The sequence below is a fragment of the Pinus tabuliformis genome, chromosome X, assembly GCF_031772625.1.
Source record: "Pinus tabuliformis cultivar Carrire ecotype Pingquan chromosome X, CPIR1, whole genome shotgun sequence".
Lineage (NCBI taxonomy): Eukaryota > Viridiplantae > Streptophyta > Pinopsida > Pinales > Pinaceae > Pinus > Pinus tabuliformis.
In genome coordinates, this window is record NC_142308.1 from 140179651 (window position 1) to 140199939 (window position 20289).

The 20289-nt window shown below is 37.1% G+C and overlaps 1 protein-coding gene across 1 annotated transcript in view; it reads left to right on the plus strand.

Annotated features, from left to right (window-relative positions):
* LOC149138853 (Metallopeptidase M24 family protein) overlaps positions 1 to 20289 on the plus strand; it is a 538903-nt gene that overhangs the window by 387193 nt on the left and 131421 nt on the right. Inside the window, exon 9 of the mRNA XM_089448420.1 lies at positions 11221 to 11304. Within this exon, the coding sequence (XP_089304546.1) occupies positions 11221 to 11304 (84 nt within the window). The remainder of the gene's footprint in view (positions 1 to 11220; positions 11305 to 20289) is intronic.

Here is a 20289-nt window from a genome sequence, read left to right on the forward strand (position 1 = left end):
CAGTCTTCTAGTTCGAATTTCTCAGCAATCCTCGCACTAGAAAGCAAACTGACTGGTTTCCGTCAGTATATCTCCAACTGACCCTCAAGCCTTCTCTTATACTTTTCCTGTTGATGAATCAACGGTCGAGATTAAGTCCCTAATCAACAACGAAGATTAAAATAGACTTGATCTTCGTCTCTTAGAAGCTTCTCATCCTTATCTTTATTAATACCAATTAATATTCATATTTTCCTAAGTTTAGACTTAGGAACTCATTAAAAATATTAATTATTTTAATAACTCTTCATTCGGATGGAATTTTCCAAAACGATTTCTGGGTCTTGGAGATCTTATGTGCTTTAGCCTCTCCACCAATTTTCATGGCTAGAGCACATCCGATGCTACCCCAAATCAACAGAAGGAAGTAATGTCAACCACACCAGTACTAAGTTCTAACAACTCCTGACTTTTCAAAACCATTTGTAGTAGAATGTGATGCTTCTAGGTTTGGAATTGGAGTTGTATTAATGTAGGACAACCACCCTATAGCATTTGAGAGCAGGAAACTTAATAAATGAGAAGGATTAAAGTCAACATACCAAAAGGAGATGCTCGCCATCATACACGCTTTGATGAAGTGGCGCCAATATTTGCTTGGAAGTAAAATTTCAATCCGGACCGACCACAACAGTCTCCAGTTTTCACTCCAACAAAAGACACTATCAACAAAACAACAGAAGTGGATGGAGAAGTTGTCAGCCTTCGGCTTAGAAATATTACACAAGAAGGGAAAGGAGAATGTCATAGCTGATGCACTCTCACGTAAAGATGATGACCACACAACATGTGCCGCCATGGTAGTTGTTCCGGAATGGTTGGACGAAATACGAGCCAAATATGCCAAGGATAAAGATTGTGATTCCATGATTAACAATATCAGTCGGTATACCAACTTCGAGTGGAAAAATGACATCTTATGGTACAAGGGTAGAATTTACCTAACACCCGCATCCAAATTTAAGTTGAAAATACTAAAAGAGTCTCACAATTCACCAACAACTAGACATGTTGGATTCTACAAGACTTACTACAACATCTGATAGTCATTCTATTGGAAGGGTATGAGCAAGGAAATTCAGAAATATGTTGCAGAATGTGATATTTGCCAAAGGAACAAAAGCGAAAATGTTCCAACTCCAGGATTGCTACACCCATTACACATTCCAAATCAGAAGTGGGAAGAGAATATGATGGACTTTACTGAAGGACTACCTGCATCTTGACAGAAAGGATAAAGTATTTGTAGTAGTCAACAGGCTCACTAAATATGCCCACTTTATGGCTATTAAAAAGACTGACTCAACTACACAAATCGCTGATGTGTTTTGTAAAAATATTTACAAACTAAACGGGTTTCCTAAGGTCATCGTCAACGATAGAGTTGTAAGGTTTAAAGGAAAATTTTGGAAGGCATTCTGCCATCAAGCAGGAATATCCCTCAACATGAGTTCGGCCTATCACCCCCAAACAGATGGGCAAACGGAAATCGTTAATAAATGCTTGGAAACATATCTTCGTTGTTTCATTACAAACAAACAAAACAGATGGACACAATGGCTACACCTAGCAGAATGGTGGTATAATACAACGTACCACACCTCAGCTAAGATGACACCCTTCCAAGCCTTATATGGTTACGAGCCACCTAGGTGGAAGGACTTTGCACTCTTTGATTCTAGGGTACCAGCAGTTAAAGACCACTTAGGGGAAAGTCAAAGAATCATCAAATTACTAAAAGAAAATCTAACCATGGCTTGTAATAGAATGAAACAACAAGCCAACCAACATCACTCTAAAAGAGAGTTCAAGGAGGGAGATTGGGTCTTTGTTAGACTCCAACCTTATAAGCAACTATCACTAAAACAACAAGGGAAGAATAAATTGTCACCTAAATATTATGGACCGTATCAGATAATCAAAAAGATAAGTAGTGTAGCTTATGGGTTAAAGTTACCGGACAACTGCCAAATCCATAATACCTTTCACGTATCAAGTCTCAAAAGAGTATTAGGGCAAAACCAAATAGCACAAACAGAAATACCAGAGACCGATGAAGAAGGAAGAATAGTCCTTGAACCTGAAGGTATACTCGCTACCCGAGAAAAGGTTTTACGATCCAAGACAATAAAGGAATACCTCATCAAATGGAAGAGGTTACCAGAGGAAGATTCATCTTGGGAATCAGAACATTTCTTGCATCAACACCCAGGCCTACCTATGCTTTGAGGACAAAGCATCTTAAGGGGAAGGCAATGTTATGAACTTAAAATTCATAACAATTAATTAAAATATTAAAATATTATTTAAATAAATACATTATTAATTATAATCAATTAATTAACAGATAATTAGCTAAATGAAGAGACATTAGTCCCCAAAGGACATGTCTCTCTGATTAGGCATGGCCAGTCAACTCCTATTTAAGGAGCACCACCTCAACCTTGTAAACATCATTCAAATTTTATGAATTAATAATATATAGTACATTACAGAAATTTTTGTGTATGTCTCTGAATTCAGTCATCGGTTAGAAATAATTTATTTAACAAAGAAAGAATGGGAGGATTAGTTAATCATCTAGCATCCGATACTCTTTGAGGATGTGTAGGGCATCCAAGACAAGAGTAGGCAAGAGGACCGATATTCTTTGAGGGCTGGGAACCCAAGATAAGAATAGTCCTAGAAGGTCATACTCGGAGAACACTCGGGTGGGTATGTACCTGGAGAGACAATGATGAAGGTGTCTATAAATCATTGGTCTCGCTAGAATCATAGCTCATGGTCTCATAAAGAGATGGAGCTATTAGTCAAGGCCTTGCACTATGACAATGTTGATGGATATGATGCTATAACAGATGGATTGCAAATCCAGTTTCTCTTATGTGAATTCTTCAAGATTGAAAATTGCCAAACACCTTGTAAAGTTGTATGAATACTTCCCTAGTTAAGAGGGAGTATTGAAGGAAATGTAACTAGGTTTGGTCTTCATAAATGTAATTTTGATATTTGTACTAATTCAAGAAAAAGAGAAATTATTTTTATAGTATTTGTCAATGAGTTTCTTGCTCATTGAAAATAGGTCAAGCACATTTTAAAGTGCTTCTAAAAAGTCAAAGTCAAAATGTAATTATGATAAGACCCTTTGAGAGAATGTTACATCATGTATGTCATCATACAAGGTCATGGTAACACCTCCAAGCATAGTCAAATCCTCTCCTAGCATCAACGAAGTCTCCAAGCAACAAAATGATTAATAAAAGTTGAATTATAGTGCAAACTGTAAGTCAGCCTAATGGATAGTCATGTCGGCTTGAAGAGGAGGGACAAACCTCTATTTATAGAGGCTATCCACTCCTCAAAAGGACAAGGAACTCACTCTGAAATCCACACACAAGAAGAGGGCTGGAAAGGACGAAGAAAAGACAAGGAAGAGGGCTACAAGGGCAACATAATAAGAAGACAGAACAATGAAGTAAAGGAGGACATTTTTGAAGCAACTACAGTCACACGTGCGAGGTCAAGGAAGGTTTGATTGCAGCCATAGCAGCAGAAAAGAATAGTTCAAGTATCGTCTCTGTTTGGTTGAAATTTAAGGTCTACAAGGCCTCCCTCTAAAGCGAAGGAGAGACCCTCACAAACAAAGGAAGAAAAGTTAAAGCCGAGGAAGAAGAAGATTATTTCTAGGGCTAGAAACAATCACACGTGCGAGGTGCAGTAAGGGTATGACAACAGCTAACAGTTCTTTGTTTGGGTGAGAGATCAAGCCTCCAAGGACTCACAAGCCTAGTGAAGGAGCCCATCATTCTAAAGTAAAAAGGACTCTAATTGGAAGATGAAGTGCTGGAAGACAAAGTGCTGGAAGATGTGCCAGAAGTGATAGTGCAGAAAAAGGAAGGATTTGACTTATGCTTGGAGAATATCCTAGTCAAGGGTCTAGGGTTTGACAGTTGTTCAAATAAGAAGCTTCAATAAGAGAACTTAAAAAGTGTTTTCCTCTCAACAGTGGAGAGGTTTTGTCCTTGGCAGAGAGCCAAACCTTGTGTTCTTGTTATTTTGTTTTGATAGTAGTTTGATGAAGTACACATATATACACTAATAATAAGAAGAAGAAGCATAAGTTAACAAGAAAAGTAAAAAGACTCCACAAATTGTTATCAAGTAACAAAGAATCATCACAACACTACTTTGCCCTAGATTCTTCAACAAGAGGGGTGTCCTACTTTGTCTACTTCATCTTGTGTTTCATATTATGGTTGTTATTTCTTTGTTCAATGGTTGCACATTATTCTTGGCTGTAATTCTATATCTGTGATAGTGCATCTTGTATAAGGGCTCTTAATTAATCTTGCATAATCTGAAAATTTGTTTTGGACTAATTATGGTGCATTAGTGAATGGCATAATGTTTGTCTTCTTCCTAATATTCATATCATTTTGCATTTGATCTTTACTCCATTGCCCAATTAGATAGACATTGGTCATGGTCCACCATTCCTTTTATTTTAAAAAACATCCTACACAATCTTTTCCTAGGGTTTTCCTGCTTGTGTTGGAAGGGAACTGGCCCAAAGTGAGAGGAAGTGTTGATGTGGTGACTATTGGAAACCTTCCAAACTTCCTCCAAAGTGGGACTTTCTTTAGGGATTTAAATATCTTTGAGTGCAGGTTTGTGAGGTAACATTCCCATTGCTTGCCCTCCTTGGAATCTTGTGAGCCTACCTTTAGTTGATGAATGGCATGAGGAATAACATGGCCCATGCCAAGGTGAATTTTAGTTGAAGTAGCTTCCATTTTGGCATGAAACCCACTCTCCAAGTTGAATTTCAATTGGCAGATAGATTCATAGAATACCCTCCACACATAATACCTAGGTCCTAGACATTCACGTTGAGATAAGAAGCACAAATTGTTGGGCCAGAGCAAGAGAAAAATTTGCTAGGTGAGAAGTCAGATCATTGCTAGATGTAATGCTCTTTAGTTGGATAGAGGAGTAGCCAAATAATCATTGGCTTCTTGGGGGGATTGGAATGACATCCCAATATGTTGTAGAGCTAGAGGAAACAAAAACTTGTTACTAGTAATGTAAGGGCCCTAGGTAATTTTTAGGCCTTAGGGGTTTAGGATCACGAGATAAATTATGTTGTTTTTCACAATACTTTTTCAATTTCAAACATATATAATATAGAATTCCAATCAATGTGATAAATTGTAAATTTCATAATTAGTGAACAACTTCAATTTAACAACTGCTCTTAGTTATTACACTAGCAATATTGTTTTTTAACAATGATAGTCTTTCAACGTAAATAGAGGCACTATATCAGTATTGTGGAAATCACGATTTTTTTCAAAAAATTGTGATTTTTCGCTTTCCCAATAAATTCACCCGATTAAATCACCGATTTTTTGATTTGAAAAAATCATGATCTGATCGGAAAAAATTGTGATTGCGGCAAACAATGGCTTTTTAAAAGCGTTTTTTGGATTTTTTTATTCATTTTGCAATCAGAGGGCAAGGGTGATAGTTGAGGTAGAGGAAAACTCATCTTCAAGGGCGAAAGAGGAGAAAATCGAAGGAATTTGGGATCCCAAGCAAATAAAAATTTGAATTTGGACCAAGTTGCTTCAACAGGGCATGGATTTCAGGTATGAGCATCAAATTTGGCCCTATTTTTTTGCATTCTCCTTGTTTTTCCTTGGGTTTCAATCACCCATATATTTTCCATGATTTTTTGCTTGGATTTGAGTGTGTTTTTTTTGCCATTTTTGTTGCATTTAGTGGAGAGGGATTTTTTGGTCAAAAATTCAAAATCTTGATTGTTAGTTTTATTTGTTTAAATTCATTTTGTGCCTTAGTTTTTTTCCATAATTTTTTCTTGGGTTTGAGTGTGTTTTTTTTGCCGTTATTGTTGCATTTGAGTGGAGGGTGTTTTTTTGGTAAAAAATTCAAAATGTTGTATATTAAATTTTAATTTCATTTGTTTAACTTGAAATTCTTCTTGTGCCCTATGTTCAAACTTCAATCTTACATTAAGACTTAAGAGTTCAACAAAGTTACAAATATGCCAGGGAAATTGGATCGTATGCAGGAATTTGGTGAATACGATGAAGGGTTTGACAAATCAAATTTAACTTGCAAGTTATGTGGGCAACATATGACATGGGGAGTATATCAATTGAAATTACACCTTGCACAAATTCCTAGACATGAGGTAGGCTTTGCACAAACACAACTCCAGAAATCATCATACGACAGGGGGAGTATATCAATTGAAATTCCACCTTGCACAAATTCCTAGACATGAAGTAGGCTTTGCACAAACACAACTCCAGAAATCATCTGTAGAGCCCTCAAATCATTAGAAGATATAGAGACAACCAAACTGACCAAGGCAACTCTGAAGAGTCAAATGGCAAGGGGTGGAGTGATGGGAGGTGACCGTGAGAGTGGTACTAGTTCTTCTTCAGCATCAATTTCTACAACCAACCCCACAACTGCCTCATCATTTTTTGTTCCTAGAACCACACCTGGTGCACAACCATCTATTAGGTCAGCTCTTAAAAAAAAGAGAAGGAAGAAGTTGACAAGATGTTGGGTGTTATGAATATAATTCATATAAAATTAATAAATGTAAATACAAATATAATAATAATTAATTAACTAATAGTTAGTTAGTAATGAAGAGGCATGTCTTAGAGACATGACCATTCATGGAAGGGCACCTGCCGAGGTATATAAGCAAGCCCTAGGTATATAAGCAGGCCCTCATTGTAATCATTTCACACATCTTTTAGACATTCAACAATTCTTATATACAATTACTACTTGTCCTACAATGGATACTTTCATATTTCAGTTCTTTTGAATTATTTCGCCGCATATACGAGCTTTGTTCGTTACAGTGGTATCAGAGCCACGTTCTCTGATCCCGACCATTGGCCATTAAAGTCTTTGTCAACATAGTTGTCATCGCGATCAAGTGTTTCACTATAGAGTTGGAGGTTTTCCATTCTTCCGGATTCGTCACCATGCCTTTGGCCATTAAAAAGGAAAAAACAAATAAAAAATAAAAGAAAAAGAAAGAATATATTAGAAAAAAGAAAAGAAAAGAAAAATAAAAAATAAAAAATATTAAGAAAAGAAAAGAAAACAAAAAAGAAAGAATAAAAAAATAAAAAAAGTGATAAAAAATAAAGATATATAAAAAATAGAGATATATTTAAAGAAGAAAAAAAAGTGTGATAAAAAATAATAATAATAATAAAAAGTAAACAAAACGAATAGTTATATATTAAACTCATAAAACAAAAAACAATCGTCTCACTGCTGCCATCGTACAACCATCAACTGTTGTCACCATCTAGCAACCAGTCACCACAACACATCAGTTCTGTTCCACGTCCGCCGCAGTAGCACATGCGGTGAATTCTTGTTCATCGCCGCTGTCTAAATACTTCCACCATCGTTGTTTCTCGGAGCTTCCATCCACTCGTGTCATCCCTGCTGTCGCCGACCGACCTTAAGCACCGTGCTCAGCTGTGTCCCTGTCGTTATTTTTTTATGTTCTCCCGTAGCCATGATCCCACAGCCGCCATCAAACATTGTTCTTTTGTGCTTGAATTTGAGATAGATATTGTTGATGATCCCATGGAGCCCTCATAACCTTTAGATCCTCCTCCATGTGATCCTCCTGCTAGGAAGAGGCCACTTTGGCTTCATGATACTTTACAGGATGACGAGAGACGTGTTCCTGTTCGAAGATCATCGAGAGAAAGCAAGAAGCCTTGCAGGTACCAGGGATATGTTGCAGCCATGAGCACTATGATTGAGGCCGAACCTCACACATTCGAAGAAGCCATAAAAGAACAAGTTTGGAAAGATGTTGTGGCCAAAGAATATGAATCGTTTATGAAGAATGACGTATGGGATGTTGTGCCGAGACCGAAGGGGAAATCTGTGGTGACTTCTAAGTGGCTATTCAAGATCAAGCATGGAGTTGATGGTAGCATTGAGAAATACAAGGCAAGATTCATGGCCTGAGGATTCTCCGAGAAAGAGGGAGAAGATTATGATGATATATTTGCACTTGTGGCTCAATATACAACCATTTCTTCGATAGTTGCCTTTGCCGCAAGTCAAGGATGGATCCTTCATCAGATGGACGTGAAGACTGCATTCCTCCATGGCATGTTACAAAAAGAAGTGTACGTTGAGTAGCCACAGGGATTTGAAGTAGAGGATCGAAAGACACATGTTTACAGGTTGAAGAAGGCATTGTATGGTTTGAAGCAAGCCCCCAGAGGATAGCATGCCCAAATAGACAATTATCTGGTGAAGCTGGGATTCAATGTTGGCTGCAGTTCAACAACAACACGGATGCAGTGTTTATCAGAGTTGCGTAGTAGTTGGTGGGCAATAATAGCCAGACATCAGCAACGTAACAGGAGGCGGTGCAAAGACAGGGTGTTGCTTTAGTGGGTTGCAGCACTAGAAAACATTTCTCACTAAGAGGGAGTGTTGATTTTTGTAGCATTGGATGTGTTCTAGCCACGAAACTTTGTGGAGAGGCTAGAATACATGTATTTTCCAAAACCCAGAAATCGTTTATGGAAATTCCACCTAGAGATGGCTTAGTTAAAATAATTAATCTTTTTTAAATGGGACCTAAGTCCAAACTTATGAAAACTGATTAATTAAAAAGTATTTATTAAGTCATGGTGAGAATTTTCTAGAAGAAGACATGGATTGAGTTCTAGTTAATCTTAGCCATTGATTATGTATTTAATCTTGGTCATTGATGTCTTCACGAGAGATTATAAGAAGAAATTCGATGGGGAGTTGGAGAACACTCTTGTTAGACAAGGAATTCGATTTTGTTGGGAAATCGAACTCTAGAGTAGCAACAGTCAGTTGTCGGAGGCGATTTAGTGAAGTCGAAGTAGTGAGAGAGGGGCAAGGATAGTAAGACCGGAAGGAAGTTTCTCCAGTCCAGTGAGTGCATAGCAGATAGGCAGTGAGTGCCACAGAGAGGCAATGCAGAGCTTCAGAAGGAGATCCGTATTTTGCTGAGGAGAAGTTGAAATTCAGTGCCAGAAGCCAGAGTGGGAGCCTAGAGACCAGGAAGGTCGATTTTCCAGATAGCAGCTGATCAGTTAGCGAGAGAGACGTTGGTTCGAGTTGTGGGACACAGATCTGCGTACGCTGACGCAGAGGTAGTGCAGAGGCAGCAAGGGGCAACTCACCTTGAGCCAAGATTAGTGTCGTATCACCGGTGGGAGTGAGATTTTTCTCACTACATCCCCTATCAGTTATTTCTCTGTATGGAAAGCTACATTTGAGCTTCCATAGAGTTGTACTCAAATTTACTACTGCATAATAAATAAAACCCTTAGCTGCTGCACTGGTTTTCCCAAGTTGGGTTTTTCCTGGGACATTGGTCCAAAAATAACAGTGTTATCTGTGTGTGTGTGCATCTATTCTTTCAGTGTTATTTTACTTCCGCAGTATTGTATTTGTGAAGGCTCAGGGTATAAGTTTCGATGTTTACCGTAGGATGCAGTAAATAATTTGTTCAAGTTAGTTAACAAATAGAAGAAAATCAGTTGCTGCAGTAGGATTCGGGGTTTCTGAATTTTCACAGGCATCAGCTTCTCTAGATCTCATTTTGACCCCACTGTCTACACCAAGAAACTAGAAAGCCATCTCATAATGCTTGTTCTTTATGTTGATGGCCTTATCCTCTTGTGAAGTCAAGCCTTAAGAAATTTGAAATGACAGAGTTACAATATTTGCATTATTTCCTCGACCTCCAAGGAAGGGATTTCTCTTTCCCAATCTAAAAATGCATGTGATCTTCTTCACCATTTTCACATGGAAAATTGTAACCAGGTCCATCTCCCTTTCAATCTGGAGTCAAACTTACTGCCAGCTGCACTACACCTGAAGTTGATACCACTTTGTACCATCAGTTAGTTGGTAGGCTCTTATATTTGACTCATACCCATCCTATCATTCCATGGTTTGTATTTAAGAAAAAACTTGTTTTATTTTACACCTGATTTCTTTTGTGTTTAGTTTGGAGATGAAACAATTTTCCCACAAACTGCTAGCAGAAAATGCTTTAAAAATTGAATTTAGCATGCATTATTAATAGTTGGGATCCAATTCGTAAACTTGTGGTTAGTTCCTTGTCAGTTGAGCATTACTTTTCTCATATTTCCCAAATTCATTTCTCCTGATGAATTTTTTCAGGTCTTTCTTTACCAACTCTCACAATTGATCTACCCAGCATTTAGTTGTGGATGTTTGAATGATAGAAACCTCATACAATTATTGATATATATTGTTGTTGCTGTTGAGATTACTAAACGCATTTGACATAGAAGGTGCAAAATTAGCTTGCTTCAGACTTCTGTTCAATTCCTTGTATTAGAACATTTTCAAGACTATTGTGATCATTAATTACTGAAGGTAAATAAGCATGTTCAATCATTGAAATTATATTTTGCAAACTGATACATATGAAGATTTTTTATTAAGAGACAAACATGTTTCATTGTAATTGAGGTGCTTTTCCCCCCAAGATTTGTCTTTAAGTAAAAGCTTGTTAAACCCAAAGATTTTTTTTTTTTTTTTGTGTTTGGATTGGAGTTGAAACAATTTTCTCGTTAAGCACTAGCAGAAAATACTAGGATGAATTATTACTAGCTGGGATCCAATTTGTATGACTTATGTTTAGTTGTCAGATGAGCTTTACTTTGCTCATATTTTGTGAATTCATTTCTTCTGTTTTATTTTCCAAGAGGTATTTCTTTAGTAATTCTTACAATTGGTCTACCCAACATTTAGTTTTCAAAATGTTTGAAATATAGAAACCTTATCGAACTATTGATACATATTGCTGGTGGTGTTGGGATTAATAAGCAAACTTGGCATAGAAGGTGCAAATGTAGCTTGTTTCAGTTCAATTTCTTGCATTAGGACATCATCAAGACTACAGCCCAATTACTGTTATCTTTGCTGAGTACATAATCCACTTTATGGTTATATTACATCCATGTCAGAAAATTTCTTGCTCACTGATAATGGTGGATAGTCTTAATAATTGCAACATTCTGGTTAGTGTACTGATAATTGATTTAACGTTGCCTGTTCTGTAATTTTGTTTCTTTGCTGCAGACACTAAAGGATGGTGACATGGCATTATTGGATATGGGTGCGGAGTACTATTTTTATTGTTCTGATATAACATGCTCATTCCCTGTGAGTAAATATTTCATTTAACATCCTTCATTTATAGATTGCATGGTAAAGGCTTTTAAATTTCTCAACCAGATATTTGTGTATTCTTCCAAAAGTGGTATTCATGAACCAATTTGATGGAGAACAATAAGAATATGCCAATTCTCAGATTTGGTCCCAAAGTGGTGCTCCTTGCAAGAGGCTGTGTTACCCACCAAAATGGGTAACCCCATAGAAGAAAAAAGTTCTTCTACATTTGATAGCCAGTAGCCCCTGCCAGCCATCATTTGCTGATGATACACCCTATATCTCTGCCACATGCATCAGCCATTTGCTTCTCATCCATCTGACATGAACACATGGATGAAGGTGGACTGCCATTCAAAAGGCACTTTGGTCATTTTGCAATCAGGTGCTTATACTTGTTTTTTTTTGGACATTTAGTATGGATTATGGGGTGTGTTACCTACTCAGTTGTACCTAGCAACTAAAGGAAGAAGAACCATCAAGTAGGACAAGACACTTGTCAAATTTTCAAATCCAGAAATCCTGCAGTGCAATCTTAACCCTTCGTCTTCTCTCTTCTTTCTCTATGCAATTTCTGTACCCCAATGGGAGAATTGTAAAATATGTTACAAGTATGATGAAGTTATGTAAAAAGCTTAGCCCATTGGGACCTAGTTGCTAAGGAAGTCACTCTAGATAAGATAAGATAATCATATTTATGTCCAAGTAATGACCACAAAGTAGGTCAAAGGGACTGTTGAGTACAATGATGTCCATAAAATGTGGGAGAACCAAATGGTCTCCTATAAAATATACAATGCATGAATATAAAAGGTACAATGCAAGAACATAAAAGATACAATGTATGGAATGCCCTGACGAAGAAGATCGAAGGGCTAATGGGTTTGAGGATCAAACCCATCTCTCCTAACATCCGAGGCTGACTAAAGAGCACTGAAAAAAATTCCACAAAGTTTGCTGGCCTGATGAACGGTTAGTGGGAGGTGCGGACTGTCCACTAACTCGTTGTTTGGGGGAGTTTGTGCAATGCTGAGGTTCGAAGGACCTAGTCCATCTCTCAGGGACGGATCTGAGACAGTTTAGCTGCTGAGGTCTCATGTGGTGGGTGAGGTCCCACGGATCCTCACTGGTCTAGAGTCTGGATATGAAACTATATCAATCGTTCTCTTTGTGCCCCTGTTTGAAGGTAGTACACTGAAAAATGTCGTGATCCTCTGTTTCTTCACTCACATCCTCCAAAGCTTGAGTATTTCTTAATACTTAGGCCCCAAAGGTGTTTTCTAAGTCTAGGGTCTTAGGTTTTTGTAGGATTTTTTAATAATTAAAAATGTCCCGCAAAATGTGAATTCGTACTTAATATTTATAACAAATAAAAAGTGGCACTAGGAAGTATGTGGCATGTAGGTACTCGTTTTTCATCCTTAGAGTACCAACATTACCTTAGTACCCATTTTTGGGTGTAAAATGTTGATTTTTTCTCATGAAAATCATTTTTACTCGAAAAAGTGAGGAAAAAGACATAGAAATCAGGATATTAAATAACTGGGAACATGCTGGAAACATGTCTCGAGTCAAATTGAGGCTCTCAATCACTTGAGAGGAGTGAGTAAGCAGTCAAGAAGGAGTTAAGCTACAAGTCAAGTCATGAGTTAAGAGGCCGAGTTAATATGGTCGAGTTGGCTCCTAGTTGGCCGACCAGTTGAGGGACGAGTTGGGTCTCATTAAAATTTCACAAATTGGGAGACTCAAGTGGGCACAAGTTTGAAGGCCAAGTGAGGTCGAGTTACACTCAAGTTGGGCGGAGGTAGTGCGAGTCCACTTCCCTTCATGCCCACTTGGAAAATCGTTCCTCCACATGGATACGAATGCCCTCCTTGAACCTACACTTGCCCACATGAAGTACGCACTGCCTCTTGGGATTGTCAATCTTCCTTGGGATTCTCACCTCTTGCTTTGGGATCTCCTCCCTCTTTTTCTAAAATTGAAGCTCTTGCCTCTTGTGCAGGCTAGTATTAGTGTGGAAGAGTTGGAACTCTTGGGGAAGCTCTTTTGCTATTGTATTGTTCTATCATTTGTAAATAATAAATGGCTTTGGCGGCTACATGGTGTGTTGATCTTTGTGTGGTTGCTTGGATCCAAATTGAGGTATAATTGTTTATGTTGCATTGCTTTGAAATTCTTTGGTATAATAGGCCTTTGAAGAGGTGTTGTCACCTAGTAGAAATAGACTCTCAAAGTTGGTTTTTTGATTAATCTATTTGCTTTCTTGCATTTTGAAATTCTGGATTATGTGTGCTTCTAAGTTGACTGACATATTTTTTAGAGTTCATGTGAAGGGAACACCTATCTATTAACAAGTTTTCTTGGCAAGGATTTGTGAAGTTTTACAGGCACCTCAAGTTGGAGAGGTGGATCACTTTGATTAGATGCTCCACTTGCTACAACACATAAGAAGCAAATTCCCACCAAGCACCAAGTGTCTCCAATTTATTTGAAGACTCCATTACCTCCTTCTCTTCTTCCACAAAAAACTTTAAAAAATTCTCTCAAGTTTCCTGGTTCTCTTTCATGAAATTTTATTGTTGAATCTAGCATTTTGAATGCTGATCTTATTGTTGTCCTAACAGCAGTTAAAAATCAGCCAAGAAAAGTTGATTAAGTTTGGCTTTTCTTGGTTGTTTTAGAGTAGGAATTTCCTTAGAATTTTTATTTGGAATTTTTTGGGCTTTTCTACTGACATTTGCAGATGTTCCCAAAGCATTTTTGGGCATCTTTCACTACTTTTGCTTGCTGTTTTTTTGCAGGTCTGTGAAAATACAAAAGGAGATGCTGCCCAATTTTCACTAAATTGTATCATCCAAAGCACCAAAAGGAGACCCATAACCATATACATTGTAAAACAATATAAGAAACCACTTTTCCCTTTATTCATAAGGGATACCTGGCACAAAACAACCATTGTAATTTTTGAGGGACCTGGGAGAGCCTCCTAGTCATCTCATTCCCCCCCTACCCAGCAGGGGGCCTCTTGTATTTTGTCTCATTTTCATGGTGTGCTTTTATTTGGCTCAAAATTAACCTTGCACTACAAAACACATTAGAATATATTTAATTTCATTTAAGTGGATTAAATTTCTTTATGTCTTAGATTAGATTTCATTTTTTTGCAAAAGGAACAAACCTCTCTCCTCCAAGTCCGGTTATGCTCTCGACCATTCCAAGCAAAAATTGATCCTTACGCATGATCAGAGAGGACTTGTTGGTTGGATTAGTTTAACTAGGGAAAATCTCTTAATCTTTATTGTAAGTTTGGAGGAAAAGAGACTGTTGACTTGTGAAATCAGGGGAGTACTCATTGAAGCTAAGCTTCCTCTCATTGGATCTCCTTGCGACTTTTCCTACCCCATTCAAAGGATAAAGGTGAAAGAGGAAACACACATTAGATTAGTTTTATTTTCTTGCAAACACAAGGGTCACATACTTGCCTCTCCATTGTGCACTCAATAATAAGTCTTGTTGACCCTGCCGCCTACACCTACCTACAAGTCAGTGAGAAAAGCCTTCAACCCCACAAGGTGTGGTTGGTGGCAGGGAACTCAGAGAAGGGGCTATCACACTAATCCCGACTCTCTCCGTTTGAGCTATCTCCTAGGTTAGCTAAGGGGGGTGGTCCCTAATGAAAAGTTAAGTTAAAAGATGTGAGTTTCTAGGAGAGTGTTATAGTGAAAATGGATTACTTTTAAGGATTTATGGGCAAATATGAAGTGAGCAATTTGAAATAACAATGCCAATCATTAATATGATTAAAAACCATAAAACCAGTGCTTTATAAGGAATCTACTCAACAATTTAAAGATATATTTGCTCAAAGTAAAATGCAATGCTATCAAAAGAGAAAACAAGGTCACCCTGAAATGTAAATAAGAATTGTTAGCACAAGATATGTAAGATACAAAATGCTTTTGAGATAATCAACTTTATAAATCAAAACATGTGAAACATATCTTGCCAAAACCCAAACATTAATAATTAACTTGGAAATGTAAAAGAAAGGAAGTGCTAAACCAAGACATCAATATGCAATTAGACTTGCAAATAAAACACTTGTTTGAAATGATTACAATACTTGCTTTTGGAATAGACTTTGCATATGAAAACTCAAACCATCAAGAAACAAGTAAAGTAAATGTAATGGAAAGTGCTCTTGGTTAATTTTATTAATTAGCTCTACGACAAGACTACAATTTAACTCTTCAATTCTCAGACCTCACCCTCGCCCAATGATATGGATCTCACAGTGAGGAGTCAATAGAGGAGTAGAGGATCCCTAAGATGTCTACTTCAACCAACTTATGTTGGAGGTAAAATTTTAATGAGGCTTGGGGCCTTCCTACACTAAAATGCCTAGATGAAATGCAAATTGTGTTAATTCCCCAAATTAAAATAATGATACATGCAAATGCTTCAAAGAGATTGATTTGCAATGCTTGAAAATGAAATAGTGTTCAACATAAGTTGCAATTATAACTTCAATTGGAGGAATAAAATTAGCTTACAAGTGTTGCATGTGTTTCATCAATGAATTAAAATGATACAAGTAATTTGCTTGAAAGTAAAATTTGTTTCAAATAGACAATGACAATAAATTGCTCCAATATTCAAGATAACAATGTACCATAAAATTGAAGCATGTATTCAAGTGCTCATGAAACAATTTACCAAGGTAAATGGAAACGAATTAAAGTTTGTTAAGAATATAAAATGCTTGCATGTAAAGGATGAATTGCCCAAAGTAAAGTGTAAGCTTGTAGTTCCAAGCAACAATGATAAAGAAAATGCAAAGCTCAAATGAAATTGTAACAAACTTTAACTTAATGAAATGTGATAGTGAGGTTGTGTTAATTCCCAATTAAAGCATGCATGTAAGTGAATGAAGTATGAAAGCTTAAACCATGCAAATGTCAATCCACCCAAGAGAAGCCTCCCTCTAAATGGGGAGATACGATACCATGGGAGAAATCCCAAGCTCCCACAAGCAAGTTAGATCTTTTATTAATATTACAATGAGAAGAGGACCCTTCAAAGTTCTCAACTATACTTCTAGAGAGTCCTCACAATAATTGCTTGAAACTTGGACATTAGAACTCCTTTCTTGAAAGAGTAGTGACAAGATCTCACAGAACTTATGCAAGGGAAACAACGTGTGAGTTTCCTCCAAATGCCCACGGCTTAAAGAGGAAAATGGGCAGCCCTCTAGTGAACTCGACTTGGCCAAAATAAGCTTCAAAAAAGGGCTCACAGAATCCTTGGAAATCGAACCCCCAACATTTGCCAAAGGCCCTGCAAACACTTGTTAGATGTTGTGGGAAGTTGCTCTTCAAAATCTGCCACACAAGTGTTAGCAAACAATAGCTGCAAAATAAGCTAAGTATTAACAGAAAAATCAACAAGATAAAATGTATATGTACAATTATAGTTTACAAAAGGCTAAGCTAAAGAGTGAGAGTAAACTCTCGTCTTTGCTTAGCCATCTTCAAGCTCTCAGATAGCAAATGAAAGAAATGAAGTACAATGTTTTTTTTTAAAAGAGATTTAAATTTAAAAGTTCTCGGCTTGTGTACAAGCTATGTGCCGAAATCCCTACAAAACCACTTTGTAAGATAAGACTATGAAGGTTCAAAGAACAAATGGGAGCTCCTTTAAGAATGTATCAAGAGTGGGTTGGTCTCTCCAAAGACTTCCCCTCACACTTGATTCTGTAATCCCAACAAGATGTTCTCTCTACAAAACTTCAATCAATAATTAGTTCCATATATATTTAGCAATAAACAACGATAAGAAAATCTAGAGATTTATTTAAAACCAACTAGAGCATTCTATACCTAGAGCATACTTTTAAATCAAATGTCAATGCAAGATAGCTCTACATGAGCAAATCTACAAGAGCATGTGGAAGCAAATTAGATCAAAGTATGAGTAAAAGGAATTATACCGATGCTCAACAATTCATCGCACTCGAAAAGGAGAAATACCTCATGAATGAAACCCCAAAGTCTTTATTTATATTTCTGAAAGTGTACAAGGCAGCAGTGCTTCCGCAAGCACAATAGCTAGTAACAATCTTCTACAATGTGAGAGCCCATGGCTCTATTATAGAGAGAGTTGGGAGCAAATCCCAATGAAGAATGACAATGATAAATGGCATTGGGTGACAATCCCAAAGAGACTCGAATTTGTTGAATGGAGCTCCAATGCCAAGTGTAAAAATCGAATTCTGGCAAGTGGACATCATTTTTTTCTTCCCTTATGTGCCAAATTCGAATTTTATGGTGGAATGACAAGTGTATATGGGTGGTAACCCATGTGGGGACAATTTCCCTAAAAAATCTCCACCAAATATTCTCCCAAATGTGCATTAACTTCACAAATTCGAATTTCCAAGCAGTTTTTTCATTTAATGCCAGAAATTCGATTTTATTTGAGCACATGTCCTTTCCTTGATTTTAGGAGTCCACATCACTTTGGAACTTCACTTTAACTCCCCCATAATTTTCCACCTCATTTCCAAAACATTTAGCATGTGTGGATATTTATATTTCTCCATTTATTTAATTTCTGGCTTAATTAATTGCCAGATTTCCCGTTAAACTTAGGAAAAGTGGGTTTTGAGGGTCCAAAACACATTATTAACCCCTCAAAGTGTGTCATAGTAGAAAGTTGAGGGTGGGAGGTGTAATTTTGATTACTCATACCCCATACAACTTCTCTAGACTAGACTTATTACAATTTAAATATAATTTTATTTGCAATTTTTGATTTGCGAGAAATCTAAAAAATTAAAAAATGACTACCTAGACCTAACCAAATTCCACGAAATTTTTTGTGTGATCTAGTATGATAATATACATAGACTCTAGACACTAAGATGTGTTAGGGGCTCAACCTTCAAACCATCACCCTGACTTTGGGGTAAAAGGTGAGTGAAAAAACCCAGAGAATTATCCGCCTCCGAAAAAGAAAGGATAATTAACCAGATAAAAAAAAATACTCCAAGGTGTACTCGTTTGTTGATCGAGTCCCAACATCCTAGGTCTATTACAGACGCAAAACTCATCATTACTAGTATCACTTATTACAATTCCCCATAGGGTGTGGAATCTGGGTACAAGAAAGATGATGAGAAGATAGAAGTAGAGTTAAAAAAACTCTATTGAGTGACGATATCTGATGGTACAAGTGTCCTCTAGATCATCCTTGGGCATGAAGTCTTCATGTAATCATCAGGTGCCACTCCAGTGGTCAACAAGTCCAAGTGAAATAAACTTAATAAAATTTACCAAGAGAATTCTCTAAAACATCTCTACAACATACAACATTGGGTTACAATTTCATTTGTCGGATTCACTTTCGAGCAACAAGCATTTACCTTGGCACTTATCTATCTTGCTATTTAATTTTTATCATTTGATTATCTATTTGTCTATCATTCATATTGTATGCTGACGTTTAATGTACTCCTACGTAATCTAATTAACTCCTAGAAATTATTTCTTGTTTACTATAGCTTAATCGATCCTAGTTGTTTTAGGGACTGTTGCCACACAATCTAGTAGGGGTCCTAGGAGGGGTACCTAAGGGGACACTACTAGAACAAGTGAAAACAATGGGACAAAGACCCATTGTCACCTCAGTCAATGTCCCTTGCTCTTTATAGACTTTCACCGATGGGAGGAGTTCCGGTATGAGGGAAATCACCTAAAATCTTGAAATCAATGATAAGGTGTAATGTGATTTCCAAGGGTTAACGTACCTATAAATCTCTATAATTTTCTGAAGATAAAATTGTTACATCATATGGTGAATTAGATCACCTAAGATAACTTGTACTAGTCGAATGTTCTTATCACCAGCGAATGAAATAACAATTTGTAAAAATTTATTCAACACAATATAAAATAACACATAGCTAACACATACCACATATCAACAGAAGAAGAACGCAATGAACTAAACCCCAAAATCTTTTTATTATGATAAAAAAAGGTTCCCAATAGAGCAACAACTCAATACCAACGTTACAAAAATTTTCTCATCCAGAGATCCTCCTTACAATAGAAGTTAAATGGTCTCTTTATATAGAGAAACCCCTCTAAGTGAAAAATAACGGCTAGTTGGATTGATCCTCGTCAAAATAATCTCGATTGTTGAAAATAACTTGATGATCTCTGGCTCTACTCTAACGAACTGCTGCAAAAACCCTCTGCATCTAGCTAGATCTGCTCAACAAGAAAATTTGAGCTGCTCTCTCTGCCTCTGGAATCACTTGTTCTGGAAGAATCTGTTGATGAGTTGTTGTCATTGATGTCAACCCAAGCAGCACCAACGGCTACCCCGATCTTGCATGGGCATTTTGACTTGACCACTCATTCTATCTTTGAGATGAAATCTACTCGTCGATATGTTTCCGTTGATATATGGCACACCACGTAGTTCTTCATGGTTTGAGAGATATTCCTGTTTGAAGTTAGTGACCCCAGTTAGTGAGCTAAGAACCCCATGGGGTAGTGACAGAGCTCTCTTTCGTTGGTTGTTGACCATTAAACATCATGCATGAGTATTCTTTAGTATAGTTTATGAAGCAATTTACTTAAGGCATCACAAGTGTTGTGTACCCATGAGAAGCATCTCACATTTATTTAAGAATAAAAGACCTCTTCCATAAGGCAACACCTCCTTTGATTAAGGTTTAAGCTAACCCATCAATGATGTTTGATTCGAAAAGTCAAAGGGTTTAGACTCCTAAAAGCCCTCCAACATTCACTTGTTGAAGACCCTCTCAACCCAAGACATCTCTATAATAAGAGACCCTCATATCCTCCTCAAGTCTAGATATGAAATGAAATATCCTTCGAAAATAAGCTCTGAAATTTTCGCTATCCATGGGCTATTAACGTAGCAATTCAATAAGGATAGGGTTTT